Here is a 16,216-nt window from a genome sequence, read left to right on the forward strand (position 1 = left end):
TCAGGAGAACTTGCACCAAAATATTTGTCTGCCTCTAGCTCTTCCCACCTCAGGAGAACTTGAAGCAGAGTGTGTGTGTCTGCCTCTAGCTCTTCCCACCTCAGGAGAACTAACAGCAGAATGTCTGTATACCTCTAGCTTCCCCACCTCAGGAGAACTTGCAGCAGAATGTCTGCCTCTAGCTCCTCGCACCTCAAGAGAACTTGCAGCAGAATCCCTGCCTGCCTCTAGCTCCTCCCACGTAAGGAGAACTTTCAGCAGAACACCTGTGTCTGCCTCTAGCTCCTCCCACATCAGGATAACTTGCAGCAAAATGTGTGTCTACCTCTTGCTCTTTCCACCTCAGGAGAACTTGCAGCAGAATGTCTGTCTGCCTCTAGTTCCCCTTCCTCAGGAGAACTTGCAGCAGAATGTCTGTGTCTGCCTTTAGCGCTTCCAACCTCAATAGAACTTGCATCAGAATGTCTGTCTGCCTCTAGCTCCCCCACCTCAGGAGAACTTGCAGCAGAATGTCTGTCTGCCTCTAGCTCCTTCCACCTCAGGAGAACTTGCAGCAGAATATCTGTCTGCCTCTAGCTCTTCCTCCACCTACTCTACATAGATTGTTGTAATTCTGTAATTCCTCTCTGAAGAGGCAATTTGCATATAGATTGTTTTAAGCATTAACAGTCATTTCCTATTTTCAGTGAACACAACTTTTACCCATGAATAAAGAGTCTATCCAGGAGGAGAAAAGCAGATTTTTTTCTAGGAATATTATACAAAGTTGCCAATGTGCACTATTGATTTTTGAAATGAAAATTAAAACAACGTTTTCACGTTAAAGTAAAACTATAAATACTACATAAGTCCACTTGCTTCTACAAAATAACCACAATGCCTCCAGTCTAAAATCATGTGCAAGAACACAAGACAATCAGCCCCTCAGAATTACTCTACAGTTGTATTCACATGACAGTCTTCAGCTAAAAACGTGCAGTATTTTTTTAAAAATCCAGAAGTTATTGCTGCGGGAAGGAGAAATACAAGTGTGTTGGATTACGGGTGTTTTTAAAGTATTCTGTGCTGCAGTGATCCTTTTGTTTTGTGGAGCTAGACCCCCTCATACAGACCTAGCACCCCGGTAAGTAAAGTCATCTCAAACATTGAAGAACATGTACGATAATGTGTTGTATACTCAGCGTAGATTACACTATTATTAACACGGAAACAATTGTAACTAACAACATTCAGTGCTAATCTCAGTTTGTAGTTCTGTAACAGATGGAAAGTGTAAAATGTTATTAAACAACTTTCTCTTGTATTATTCCAAGAAATAAATTCATTACTAGTTTCACAATGCATCAAACATGTCATACAAGTACTGTATATGAAGAATGAGCCAGAGGGACACTGTAATAAGATATCAAGATCATGTGTCTGACTATTAGTGCTCCGAAGAAACTCTTAACCTCAAAATAAACACCACGAGGAACCATTTATACAAAAGAGGTCTGATAAACAGAATGAAAAGACTTTCAGCTGTCTTCGTACATTAATTCGTCTACTGTGGAAAATTATCATTCTTTGGAACCAGACCAGATGTATTCATCTCTGATACTGTCACTGACTGAATATAGGCTACAGGCAGGGCCAGAGTTAGGGGCAGGCAGACTAGGCAGCTGCCTAGGGCCCCCACTCCTCCAGGGGCCCCCAGCTAGTGGCACATCACGCAGCCACTATGGGGCCCCTGTGAGGCAGGGGAGCCACCTGCCCCCAGAGCTGACTCCCCCCACCGCATTGAACTATATTGGCGTCATAGACACCGACACAGTTCAAGGCAATGATGGAGGAGAGAGCGTCAGCTGACGCTCCCTCTCCCATCATTCCCCACTTTGCCTCCGACACACAGCGGGTGTGCGATGACGTCATCGTGCACTCACTGTGTACCAGGCAGGAAACAGAAGACAGCCGGGAGCAGCGCTGGCACCAGGAGAAGGTGAGGAGTGTGTTTTTTTAATCAATGTGAGTACTGGACTGTGGGGACATTCTCAGGGGGGTGGGGGCTGTATACCATGGTGAGCTATATACCATGCTGGGCTGTATACCATGCTGGGCTGTATACCATGCTGGGCTGGGCTGTATACCATGCTGGGTTGTATACCATGTTGGGCTGTATACCATGTGGTGCTGTGCTATATACCTTGTGGGGCTTTGCTATATACCATGTGGGGCTGTGCTATATACTATGCGGCTGTGTTATATACCATGGTGGGTATATTTTACATCATATTATATGGGGGAGGCTGTGTTATATAATATGGGGGGCTACATTATATTCTATGGGGAGGTGGACTGTATTATATTCTATTTGGGGCTACATTATATTCTATGGGGGGCTGTATTATATTTATTATATTCTATGGGGGGTGATTGCATCATACTCTGAGGGGGCTACATTATACTATATGAGGAGCCTACATTGTATTCTATGGGGGGGCTGCATTATATTCGATCGAGGGGCTAGATCATATTGTAATGGGGCTTCATAATACTATGAGGGGGCTACATTATATTCTTTGGGGGCTGCATTATACTATGAGGGCTACATTGTATTCTATGGAGGGGCTACATTATACTATATAAGGGGCTGCATTATACTCTATGAGGGGGTTGCCATATATTCTATGGAGTGGCTGCATTATACTATATGAGGGGGCTGCTTTATATTCTATGGGGGGTTACATTATATTCTGTGGAGTGGCTGCATTATTCTCTAAGGGGTGGCTGCATTATACTATAAGAGAAGAGCTACATTATATTCTATGGGGGCTGTATTATATTTAGTATATTCTATGGGGGGGTGATTACATCATACTCTGAGGGGGCTGCATTATACTATATGAGGAGCCTACATTGTATTCTATGGGGGCTGCATTATATTCTATGGGGGCTAGATTATATTGTAATGGGGCTTCATTATACTATGAGGGGGCTACATTATATTCTATGGGGGTTACATTATATTGTATCGCGGGGCTGCATTATATTCTGTGGAGTGGCTGCATTATTCTCTAAGGGGTGGCTGCATTATACTATAAGAGAAGGGCTGCATTATATTCTATGGGGGGTTACATTATATTGTATCGCGGGGCTGCATTATACTCTGTGGGGTGGCTGCATTAAGCTCTATGGGGTGGCAGAATTATACTATATGTGGACTGCATTATACTGTATCGAGGACTATGGGGAATACATTATATGAAGAACTATGGGGTGCATTATACTATGGGAAGTAAATTGTTACATGGATGACTATGGCGGTGCATTATACTATATGGAGAACTATGAGGAGTGTATTATACTATACGGAGGACTGAGCAGTGTATTTTAATATATGGAGGGCTATGAGGAGTGTATTATACTATATGTAGGACTATGGGGAGTGTATTATACTATATGGAGGATAGAGGAGTGTATTATACTGCATGGAGGACTATGGGGCACATTATATTATAGAGAACTATGGGGTGTAAACTGTAGATGTGCTGCTGATAACAAGATATTGTATGGTGATCTGTTAGTGATCCATTAGTGATCGTTCTATCCCCATAATTCGTTCTCAGACGGTGTAAAGAGGCCGGGAAACAAATGTTGAATGACTTCAATACTGTCGATCACACATTTAGCGGCCTGAACTCAGTGTATGTAAATACAATCGAAATGCTTCTGTGTGATGTGCAATATGTTAGCATTTGGGGCCCCATTTTAAACTTTGCCTAGGGCCCCACTTTGCCTAAAACCGGCCCTGGCTACAGGGGCAGGGCTGTATTTGGCATTCATGCTGGTCCTGGTTCTGAAATCTCTGTTGGTAGCTGGAAAGATCTCATATAAGTGCATATATCACAAGACAGTAGTGCACAGTGCCTATGACTTTCTCCTGCGTCCCTGCTCCATTGTGTGTTTGTGCTTCTGTCTACTGAACTGTGTACTCGGATCCACACCAATCTGCTCTGATTGAAGGGTATAAAACATAAAAAATATCTCTAATATTTTGTTACTCTTTATGGTGCATATACACTGGACGATAATAGTGAACAAATCTAAAAAGGCAGTCAATCACCCGATGCACGATCAATCAATAGCAACTACCAGTTTATACCTTATAATTGTTAAAGTGATACTGGGAGTTGTAGGTTCATGCCATGCAATTGTACTTGATTGATGAGCTAAGATTGTACTAATTTACTGATGATGGTTCTAGTTATGTATTCATGTACTGCTGATGGTTCTGGTACTGTATTCATGTACTGATGGTGGTTCTGAGGATGTATTCATGTACTCGTGTTAGCTCTGGTTTTCTATTTATGTATCATTCTTGGTTCTGATCCTATACAGATCCATAACTTGAGAGATGACATGCTACATTATGTGCTATGCTAATAAAGTATGACAAGTTAAGGATTAATACATCTATATTAATGTTAGGACCATTATACCTATACATTTCAAGTCTCTTGTTACTGACATTTTGGCTCTCCTGTGACAGGCTAAGCTTCATAGGAAAAGGGATTTATCTTATATACCGCATTACTGTGGAATTGCAGGATATTGAATAAATGATTAGACAATTGCAGTTTCAAGTCAATGGCTTAAAAACAAAGTAAACAATAAAAAAATAAAAAAAAATATTTAAATCACTCCTCCTTCTACCTCATTAAAAATAATTGAAAAAACAAACATATTTCATATTACCATATCCATAAAAATTCAGTCTATCCAGCTTTTCAACATACAAAATTCAATATCTCATACAATAAAGAGAACAACAAATTAAAGATGCCAGAATTTTGTACTTTGGGGCACCTCACCGCTATAAAAAAATGCAATAAAAATAGATGAAAACATCAAATGTACTCATAATTGGTATAGATAAAAACATGAGCTCATTACACATAAAATAAGCCCTTACACAGCTCCATGAATGTTAAAATAAAATAGTTAATGGGCTTAAAAAATGTCATCACAAACCAAAATTTTCATTTTTTTTTTCAGAAAAAAAAATTTATGAAACGTTGACACCTCTGAGAATGTTGTTCACAGGCCATTTTTTTGTTACCATACAATGAATAAATATAATAAAATAAAAGCAAAACCCTGTAAGAAGTGATGAATTTGTGTTTATTCACTGAAATAAATTAAACGTAAAGAGTTTAACCAATTGAGACCTGCCTGAACAGATTGTAGAAAAAATAAAATGTGTCTGAAAAACTTGAAGTGAAGTAAACTGTTGCATACTGTTTGTTAAAGGGGTTGTCAGCTAATACAAAAAAAATCTGCAATAGTTATTCTTACTGTATGTTAAAGGGGTTGCCTTTTCAATGCCCCTAATGTACCTAGTAAAATAAAAAAAAACATACCTACTGACCACATATACTGTACTAGAATGGGCATAGAATGGAGGACACATATACCAGCAAAATATACTACAAAATGGGAGAGGGGTGCAACTCGTATGTCCTTATAGGATTTAGATAGCTACAAGGGCCCATACATCTGACCAACATGGGGGGTCCAAGTCCAAATTTTGCATTGGGGCACATTGGACTCTTTACTCCACTGCTCACTGCAGTTTTTTGCTGGCTGTCAGTGAGTAAAAATATTTCTTTCCATCCAGAATCTGCAAAATATCCTGATCATCACATGGAGAAGCTCACCTTTGTAATGTGTTGTGTACCTACGTGAGCACTGTTAGCTGACTCTAAACTCTTATGTTAAAACCTGCAATGCCTTGAAAAAGTATTCACACCCTTTGAACTTTTCCAAATTATTTCATATTACGTCCACAAACTTAAATGGATTTTATGTGATACCAACACAACGTGAAAAAGTTTGGAAGCGTTTACAGGGTATGAAGACTTTTTCGAAGCACTGTAACCAAACACTAACTCATTTATAGATATTACATAATGATATTTTGAATAGGTTCATATATGTAATTGATATCATTCAGGAAATAATAGTGTTTTTAGTAAATGCTATACCTGGGATGGAGATGGGGCTTGGTTCTGCTCAGGGCCCTGGTTATGGCAGAAGAAGAGCGTCGTCTTTGTACCGAGGCCTTCATTTTCTGTAAAAAAAAAAAGCAAATACTGTAATTAGTATATTTAATCAATACATAGTTTAGATATAGCTAGCATGATGAATATCATTTGCTATACAGACATAAAGTCTCTACATAATACTCAGTTACCAATAGCAACAGATGATCAACCTGCACAGTGCCCTAAAAGAGAGGCTGCCAGTAAAGCTCTTCATACAAAATGCAGCCTATACAGAGACATTAAACAAAGGCAACCTGTACAGTTCTGTGACAAAGGCAAGCTGCATAGTGTCCCGTAACAGAGGCAGCCAGCACAGTGTCGCGTAACAGAGGCAGCCTGCACAGTGTCGCGTAACAGAGGCAGCCTGCACAGTGTCCCGTAACAGAGGCAGCCTGCACAGTGTCCCGTAACAGAGGCAGCCTGCACAGTGTCCCGTAACAGAGGGAGCCTACACAGTGTCCCATAACAGAGGCAACCTTTAGTGCCCAGTAACAAAGGCAACCTGCACAGTGTCCCGAAACAGTAAGCCACTCCTACTATGGGCTAGTGCCAAACATTAACTCTTTCTTTTTCTTAATGTCGCTATCTAACTAAAGTCACTATCTTATGTCCTAAGCCCTAAACTATGTTTTACCCTGCACTTATCCTATACTGTACACTATCAGCATTACTTATACACTATACATATTACACTTCACATGAAACAACATATACAAAGAAACAATACATAATACACACAAATCAATTTTTGTCTTCAGAGGTAGAAACACAACATTCTAGTCCACACTTCTTACAGTGTTTAGATCCATGGTAACAGGCCATCACAATCATGTAGACTGTGATCCCTCACGGGCAGCGTCTTCTCTCCTCTTGTACCAGCCGGTGACAAAATTTTGCTCAAGATTATTGTATTTGTTTTTGTCATGTACACCCCTTTTCACATGTCAGGAGCCAAGGAATACAGTAAATGGCAATATAGTAATAAATAATAATAGTGGTAATTACACACAACGTACAACTGAAACAAAAAAATTAAAGGAGTTGTCAGACTAGTGACACACTGTCACGGTTCCCCTGTATTCCCCATGCAGAGGGCAGTGACATGATCACATGGATGCGATTTACATATTTGTGGTCACATGTCAACTTGACTCAGCTGTCTTCTCTCACTTCTCTTCTAAGACACTAGACAATCACTTTAATTTATAAGAATAATTTATTACTCTAGCACCGCTCCTGGTCTGGCTCAAGTCTCAAGTATATTTGAGGCCCCTGTGCCACCAAAGAGAGAAATTTGTGATTGAAATTGTAGGCTTGGACTGTGCTCCATGTAGTATCAGTAGTATATGGAGATGAGAGAGTATGTTCAATACACAAGAGTGTGATGAGCACCAAATCCTCCTTTTTTTTGTTTATTCAAACAACTCGATGCATATGTTCAGCATACACCCCAACTTCTGAGAACAGAAAAAGGGACAAAATATGTGGCACGGCAAATTTTGGCCACGCCCCTGGCCACACCTGAATCCACGACCATTTGCCATTTCTTTCTCCCCAGGCAGGAGGAGTTGTCAGAGGGGCCGTTGTAGTGAGGGAAATTCAGCAGACACTTGAGACTCCAGGACTGTCCACTGTATCCGAGACGGCTGGGACTAGAGATGAGCAGATGGTTTCCCCTTTAAAAAATCTTTTGTATATATCTTATAAACACTGCCTATCTTTCTGGATTAAATATAAAATGTAAAAGTTGTGTTCCTTTTGTTCTATAAACCACACTCTTCAAAGGCATACACAACCTGAAACCAGGCATCCAATCGGCCTATAAATGATTTGTGGTGGCAGCTAAAAATCTTTCTCGGGTTATTGTGGAGTTAGCAGTGACCATATCTGTAAAAATTAAGAGACCACTGCACAGTTTTATAAAAATCAGCTTCTCTACATGTCTGACAGCCATTCTATTCCAGTGTCAGTTGAATTGCAACCAGAGTACACCTCATTCTACTTAATGAGCTACTGATTAGGTGATCGCATGAACCAAATCTTATTTAACGAAGGAAAGTATCAAAAACCCTGCTGTGGTGTTCACAATCCTCTTACAATAGGACAAGCTGGATGGCAAAACAACTGCTAGCAATATCCCAGAAGTAATAGGAATAAAAAAATAACTTTTAATCATGCCAAAGGAGTTGAAAAGAAAACTCTTGAGTGAGGAAAAAAAGGGCTCAATTCTGGTTTTACTAGCAGAGGGATACAGTGAGCATCATGTTGCCTCCATCCTTCCAAATTTCTAAGATGGCAGTCCATTACAACAAGGTCAAGCAGCAGACATTGAGGACAATAAAGCTACAAACCGGCAGAGGGCGAAAATGACTCTCCACTGATCGAGATGACCGTCATCTTATTCGAATGTCACTCAGCAACTGCAGGAAGACATCAAGTGACCTACAAAAAGAATGGCAAATGGCAGCTGGGGTGAAGTACATGGCAAGAACAGTTCGTAACAGGCTCCTAGAGGCAGGGCTCAAGTCATGTAAAGTAAGAAAAAAGCCTTTCTTCAATGAGAAGCAAAGGAGAGCCAGGCTGAAGTTTGCCAAAGACTATAAGGATTGGACCATAGAGGACTGGAATAAGGTAATCTTCTCTGATGAGTCTAATTTTAAGCTTCGCCCAACACCTGGTCATCTAATGGTTAGACAGAGACCTGGAGAGGCGTACAAGCCACAGTGTCTTGCACCCACTGTGAAATTTGGTGGAGCATTGATGATGATCTGGGGATGCTTCAGCAAGGCTGGAATTGGGCAGGTTATTCTTTGCGAAGGATGTATGAATCAAGCCGCATACAAGGTTATCCTGGAAAAACAGTTGATTGGTTCTGCTCAGGCAATGTTCCCCAACTCTGAGGACTGGTTTTTCCAGCAGGACAGTGCGCCAGGTCAATCAATGTGTGGATGAAGGACCACCACATCAAATCCCTGTCATGGCCAGCCCAATCTCCAGACCTGAACGCCATTGAAAATCTCTGGAATATAATCAAGAGGAAGATGGATAGTCACAAGCCATCAAACAAAGAACTGCTTACTTTTTTGTACCATGAGTGGCATAAGGTCACCCAAAAGCAGTGTGAGAGACTGGTGGAAAGCATGCCAAGACGCATGAAAGCTGTGACTAAAAATCATGGTTATTCCACAAAATATTGATTTCTGAACTCTTCTTAAGTGAAAACATTAGTATTGTTTTTTTCTAAATGATTATGAACTTGTTTTCTTAGCATTATTTGAGATCTGCAAGCTCTGCATTTTTTGGTTATTTTGACCATTTCTCATTTTCTGAAAATAAATACAAAATTTAGCGCTTTGAAATTCAAAGACATGTTGTCAGTAGTTTATAGAATAAAAGAGCAATTTACATTTTACTCAAATATATACCTATAAAGAGAAAAATCAGACAAAATGAAAATTTTGCAGGCTTGTCTTAATTTTTGCAAAAGCTGTATATTTCATGCACTGGAATCGGAGGTGTTTATACTATAAGCTCACTGTTACCTTCCCAATAATTGGCCTATTAGTGGAAACAGCCTCCTCCGTTAGTCGTCCGTCAATTGTGTAATTGTCCTGACAATAGGGGGCAGCATAGAGCTATTTGTGACAAAACACAGCGTGGTGGGTTCAGCGTGACCACCCAGATCTTTGACAGTGAGGATAGGAGGAAGAAGAAACAATAATAAATTAATGACAGAGGACTGTACTCAACCTCCAAATATAATAGAAGTGGCAGAAAATATCCTCATAAAGCAAATATATGAGGCAGCGAATCAGGGAGAAGTCATTATTATGAGGGACTTCAACTACCCAGACATGAATTGGGGAGCAGAAACATGCAGGACGGGGAAAGGAAACACGTAATGAATAAAAGAAAAATTACCTTTCACAACTAGTTCAGGACCCAGCAAGAAAAAGGGCACTGCCAGACCTAATATTGACCAATAGACTGGACCACATACCAAATATACAGGTTGGGGGTCACTTGGGTAATAGTGAGCACAAAACAAAAAGTTTTTAATTATCCTTTAATAAGATTTATAGTTGAGGATCTACAAGGACACCAAATTTCAGGAAAACATGATCTAATTGCTATAAACTGGGACAATGTCCTTGAAAATAAAAGAACCGAAAGGAAGTGGAAACATTTATAAGCATCCTGAATCGGATCTGTACACAAACAATGGGAATACACAAGCTAGAAATAGGAGAACACAACTATTGTTGTAAGGTGCGCAATAACCAGTGGCATGTAAAGGTTTGGGCACTCCTGGTCAAAATTATTGCTATTGTGAATAGTTAAGTAAATTGAGAGCTAAAGTTACAGATGACACCTTTGCTTTGTATTTTAGGCAAAATTATATATAAATTTTCATCTTCTCCATTTTAAAAATTACAAAAAGGAAAATGGACAGATGCAAAAGTTTGTGCACCCTGCATGGTTGGCAGCTAGTAGCACCCTCTTTTGAAAGTATCACAACATAAATCTGGATTTTCGATTTTCTTTTCTTGTTATGCCAGTTACCAAACAGATTAATTTACTTCATATTTTGATAGATCGGACATTTCTGAATGCAACGATGCCAAATATGTGTATTTTTTAAATTGTTTTATTTTGAAAGAGGCAAACGTGAGGGGGGTTGATATGAAATTTGTGTTTCTTTTTTTTATATTTGTTAATAACTTTTTTTTTTGACTGGCTTCCATAGTCTCCTTAGAAGACTTGAAGCTGCGATCATCCGATCGCCTGTATTACACATACTTCAGCCCTTCTCTGTGTAGCAGAAATCATAATCTATGAACGCCAGCCACAAGCCATTATTCACAGGAGTATCGCAATGACAGGCACGAGGGTCTTATGCCAACTCCCGGCTTTCATGATAGCCCATTGGTGCCCCCCAACGATGGGCGGGATTAAATCCCGCTGTCAGAGATTGACTGTGAGATTTAACTGGCCAGCAGCTGTTAAAGGTACATGACAGCTGGCAAAATCAATCATCATGTGTGAGGAAAGAAACGTTCTCAGTGCCTGAGCCCGCATCAAAGTCAAGGACACAAAATATGACGTAAATATATGTCATATTTCGTGAAGGGGTTGAAGGAATGAAAATGAGTCTGACAAACAGAGACATGTCTCTGTTGTTTGTACATTTTTTTTCTTTAATCTACTAAATAAATTACATATCTAATATTTCAGTGGTTCATGGCATTTCATCAAGTGAATGAATAAACACAAACTGATATTAGTGTTGCAAAATGAAGTACCCATAATGAAGAGACCCCCGAGATGCCACCAGCCCTGATGCTTATTATTGGTTTTATCCCTCATCAATGGCTCTAATTCTATGTAATATTAATTTCATGTCCAAATCCTGATATTGAAATGGTTGTGATACAACAGATGTAAATGGTTACATCGGCACCAGATTACACATCTGTTCATTGCGTAAACTTGAGCTAAAAGTATTTGTAAAGTGGCGTTTAAAAGTTCTATTACAAAAATATACAATGTTTGCCAACCGTTATAATGCTCGCTAAGAAGATTTTTAAATGATGTAGATTCACAAAAGTTTCCCACTTTGGACTAATTTTTAATAATGTAATCTAAGAAGCTATAGGTCAAGATCTACACACTGAATTGATGGCGTTATATGATTTCCAAACTCACACTTCATGAGATTATGTTAGTAGAACAGTGCCCCTAATAGTCATGCTTTGACATAAAATTCACATTGGTTGGAATAATTAAATCTTCTCGACAGAAAGTCTAGATTAGGGTACATTCATGTTGACTTTGTATTTAAATGGGTATTCCCAGCTCCAGTATCCTATCCCAATATGTAGTAGGTGAAATAATATTTGCAAAAACCTCCAATTAGAATAATTCTTCTGATTAGCTATGTCGCTTACACAATGTGCAGGCCATTGCCATTTCTTAGGTATCCATGGTTATGATCGCTCATACTGTATAGTGACAGTTAGTTGTTAGTGGTCTTAGCCATGGATACCTATGCCACTTATCACACAGTGACTAGGGACTGTGGGTGTGTCATGATCCAGACCGGGTTTTGAGTCCTGTCTTCCCTTGTCTCAGTCTGATCATATCAGGGGTTAACTTTTCTCAGCCTCAGTCTGGTTTCAGGTTTGCTATTTAGCTCCGCTGCATCCTTCAGGCGGTGTCAGCTATACTTCTGCCTACGGCGTGTGTATCTGACTCTGGTATATCCTGATTTGTCCTGCTGTGATCCCTGACTTGTCCCATGTCTGTTTATTCCCTCTGTCTGTCCTTACTCAGTGTTTCACCGTAAGTTTGTTGACTCCCTGGTTTTTGACTTGGCTTGTATTCGGACCTGCTTCTGTCTTTTTGTCTTTGCCTTATCCGATCCTGACCGGCTCTGATCTCTTCAGCTTGTTTGTGACCTAGAGTTTGCTTATTCCTCCGGTACTGTGCTACAGTCTATTTTCTGACCCGGCTAGTCTGACTCGTCTGCTGCCACCTGGTGGTCGCCATCACTGCTGCTTCACAGGTGTGCCCTGGGAGTGTGCACTCCTTCCTCCACTCTATTGCTATCTAGTGGAGTCTGCCCATACCTGCATTGCAGCAGCCTGACATTGTGCTTACTTGATCCCTTGAAATAAAGGGTGCCTTAGTCTATCCCTGTCCCACGGATTACCACAGAAGGTGGAGACGCCGGGGTCATGTATGTTCATATTGTTAGGCGTCAGGTTTCTGCATCTGCTCTGCAGGAATCCAGAGCCTCACATTCTGCGGTCTCCTGCTGTCTTTCTACTGCAGAGGAGATTACTTTGCAGCAGACCGTTCCAGAGACTAAGTCCCTCTGTATTCCTACTGGGCATGCTCACGAGACGATCTCCCATTGGAGATCGGGAGTCATGTGCCCAGGTCCTGTTCCAGATCTCATTAGTCCATCTTGGAGATCTGGAAGGTCCCGCACGGCTATAAAAAGCGCACATGGCCGTTCCGCCATGCGCTAGTATAGACTATACTTGCTATGTGTGAATGGTGATGGATGTATGTTTCTGATGACTCATTATAAAACCCCTTCCCTCTGATATTACGGATGTGGATAGGGAATTAGTTTAGCAGTCAGCGGCAAGCCTTAGGCCACTGTGCACACCACACCTCTACGCTAGCATCCGACATTGCGCTTGCTTTCTAGCTTTGTCGTCGAGTGGCAGTGTCCTATTACCTGAGGCCTGTGACACTAACAGGCTCAGCGTTTTTGTATGTTTTTGTTGCGGTGTCTCTGTGTGTGAACAGAGCCCGCTCTGCGCACTTTGGGTGAAGTTGAAGCCGTGTGCATTATACCGCCATATTGCTCTTCTGTCATTACCTAGCAGCAGTCATATAATCTACTGCACGGTGGACCCCGAGTGGCAAACGCACTTTACTATTTTTATTTAGTGCGTTCCGCCGTTCCTAACAGATATGCTCCTATCTTAGCCCTTATCTGTTCCCTCTCCTACCCAGGAAGGTGGGGGGATGAAATGTATAGAATTACACTAACCAGACAGACAAGGAAAGATAGACAGGAATAAAAGAAAACTAAAATCATAAAAATACACTCACAAAACAGCAGAGTGGAAAACAGGGGAGGGATAGGTAGGAGAAACCAAATAGGTGAGAATAAGCATAAGCATTCTAACCAACTTCAATCAGCAATCTCCAAAACAACTCTCCAAAAACATGAACTACTTCTCCAACACCAAACCAAGCAGACTGAACTATCATTGGGAAAGTCAGAAGCAAGGAGGAGAGTTCTTATATATGCTGAGAGAAATTAACTCAGAACAGCTGATACCACCGAAGACAGAGAACTACAGGATTCCAACTAAGCAGTTTAACCCTTGCAGCACCATAGCAAAGAAAGCCAGAATTGCTAATAGGATGGTGAAGCCATTCTAACTACTGAAGTTGTACAGTCATGGCCAAAAGTTTAGAGAATGACACAAATATTATATTTTCACATGATCTACTGCCCTCTGGTTTTTATGTGTGTTTGTCAGATTTTTTTATCACATACAGAAATATAATTGCAATCATATTATGAGTAAGAAAAGGTTATATTGACAGTTAGAATGAGTTATTGCAGCAAGTCAATATTTGCAGTGTTGACCCTTCTTCAGGACCTCAGCAATTCTCCCTGGCATGCTCTCAATCAACTTCTGGATCAAATCCTGACTGATAGCAGTCCATTCTTGCAAAATCAATGCTTTTATTTTGTCTGAATTTGAAGGTTTTTGTTTGTCCACCCGTCTCTTGATGATTGACCACAAGTTCTCAATGGGATTAAGATCTGGGGAGTTTCCAGGCCATGGTCCCAAAATCTCTATGTTTTGTTCCCTGAGCCATTTAGTTATCACCTTTGCTTTATGGCAAGGTGCTCCATCATGTTGAAAAAGGCATTGTTGATCGCCAAACTGCTCTTGGACGGTTGGGAGAAGTTGCTCTTGGAGGACATTCTGGTACCATTCTTTATTCATGGCTGTGTTTTTAGGCAAGACTGAGAGAGAGCCCATTCCCTTGGCTGAGAAGCAACCCCACACATGAATGGTTTCAGGATGCTTGACAGTTGGCAAGAGACAAGACTGGTGGTAGCGCTCACCTGGTCTTCTCCGAATAAGTCGTTTTCCAGATGTACCAAACAATCAAAAAGGGGATTCATCAGAGAAAATGACTTTACCCCAGTCCTCAGCAGTCCACTCCCTGTACCTCTTGCAGAATATCAGTCTGTCCATGATGTTTTTTCTGGAGAGAAGTGGCTTCTTTGCTGCCCTCCTTGAGACCAGGCCTTGCTCCAAGAGTCTCCGCCTCACAGTGCGTGCAGATGCACTCACACGTGCCTGCTGCCATTCCTGAGCAAGCTCTGCACTGCTGGTAGCCCGATCCCGCAGCTGAAACACTTTTAAGAGACGGTCCTGGCGCTTGCTGGTCTTTCTTGGGCGCCCTGGAGCCTTTTTGGCAACAAGGGAACCTCTCTCCTTGAAGTTCTTGATGATGCGATATATTGTTGACTGAGGTGCAATCTTTCTAGCTGCAATACTCTTCCCTGTTAGGCCATTTTTGTGCAGTGCAATGATGACTGCACGTGTTTCTTTAGAGATAACCATGGTTAACAGAAGAGAAACAATGATGCCAAGCACCAGCCTCCTTTTAAAGTGTCCAGTGGTGTCATTCTTACTTAATCATGACAGATTGATCTCCAGCCCTGTCCTCATCAACACCCACACCTGTGTTAATGGAGCAATCACTGAAATGATGTTAGCTGGTCCTTTTAAGGCAGGGCTGCAATGATGTTGAAATGTGTTTTGGGGGATAAAGTTAATTTTCTAGGCAAATATTGACTTTGCAAGTAATTGCTGTTAAGCTGATCACTCTTTATAACATTCTGGAGTATATGCAAATTGCCATTAGAAAAAATGAAGCAGTAGACTTTGTAAAAATTAATATTTGTGTAATTCTCTAAACTTTTGGCCATGACTGTATGTGTCACCAGAGGTTGCGATCGTCTGATCCCACTCTGTTGTGGTATCCCCATGACACTACCGCAATGCCCTGCATATGGGGTTAGGGACATAGCTAATCTCAAGAAATATGCTACATTTCTATTTGGAGGTATTTGCTAATATTATTATTATTCCACCTACTACATATTGAATAGTATCTTGTAGTTGAGAATACCCCTTTAAGTCTAAAAAATCCTACATTAACTAGACAAAAAATTTTACAGAGAATTTGTTCCAGAATCTTGAGGCTGACCCTTGGATTTACAGTTTGAACGCCCATTGGTCCCCACATAGATTAGCCACATCAGGCAAAATTCACTTTAATAAATGACAAGAATTTTTTTCAAATGAGCAGATTTTTTTTTTCAAACATACAGTAGATTTATGAATGGCTGCATGGAATTCCGAGTGAATAGTATTTGGGGCACACTTCACCTTGAAATCCATATAATACAAAACTGTGTGCGAACATACCCTTATTATATTTTAACTATTTATTGGTTTTAATACAGTTGGTTTCATGTAGCACTAGACTATCTCTCTGAGTTTGTGAGACAGTTAAAATTT

At 40.6% G+C, this 16,216-nt stretch overlaps 1 protein-coding gene across 1 annotated transcript in view; it reads right to left on the reverse strand.

Annotated features, from left to right (window-relative positions):
- The window catches only part of LOC141087485 (uncharacterized), a 244,337-nt gene that overhangs the window by 151,416 nt on the left and 76,705 nt on the right, over positions 1–16,216 (reverse strand). The window contains exon 2 of the mRNA XM_073573036.1: positions 6,024–6,109. Coding sequence (XP_073429137.1) covers positions 6,024–6,109 — 86 coding nt within the window. The remainder of the gene's footprint in view (positions 1–6,023; positions 6,110–16,216) is intronic.

This window comes from Dendrobates tinctorius, unplaced genomic scaffold, assembly GCF_039654945.1.
Source record: "Dendrobates tinctorius isolate UK_male_01 unplaced genomic scaffold, ASM3965494v1 ptg000034l, whole genome shotgun sequence".
NCBI classification, from domain to species: domain Eukaryota; kingdom Metazoa; phylum Chordata; class Amphibia; order Anura; family Dendrobatidae; genus Dendrobates; species Dendrobates tinctorius.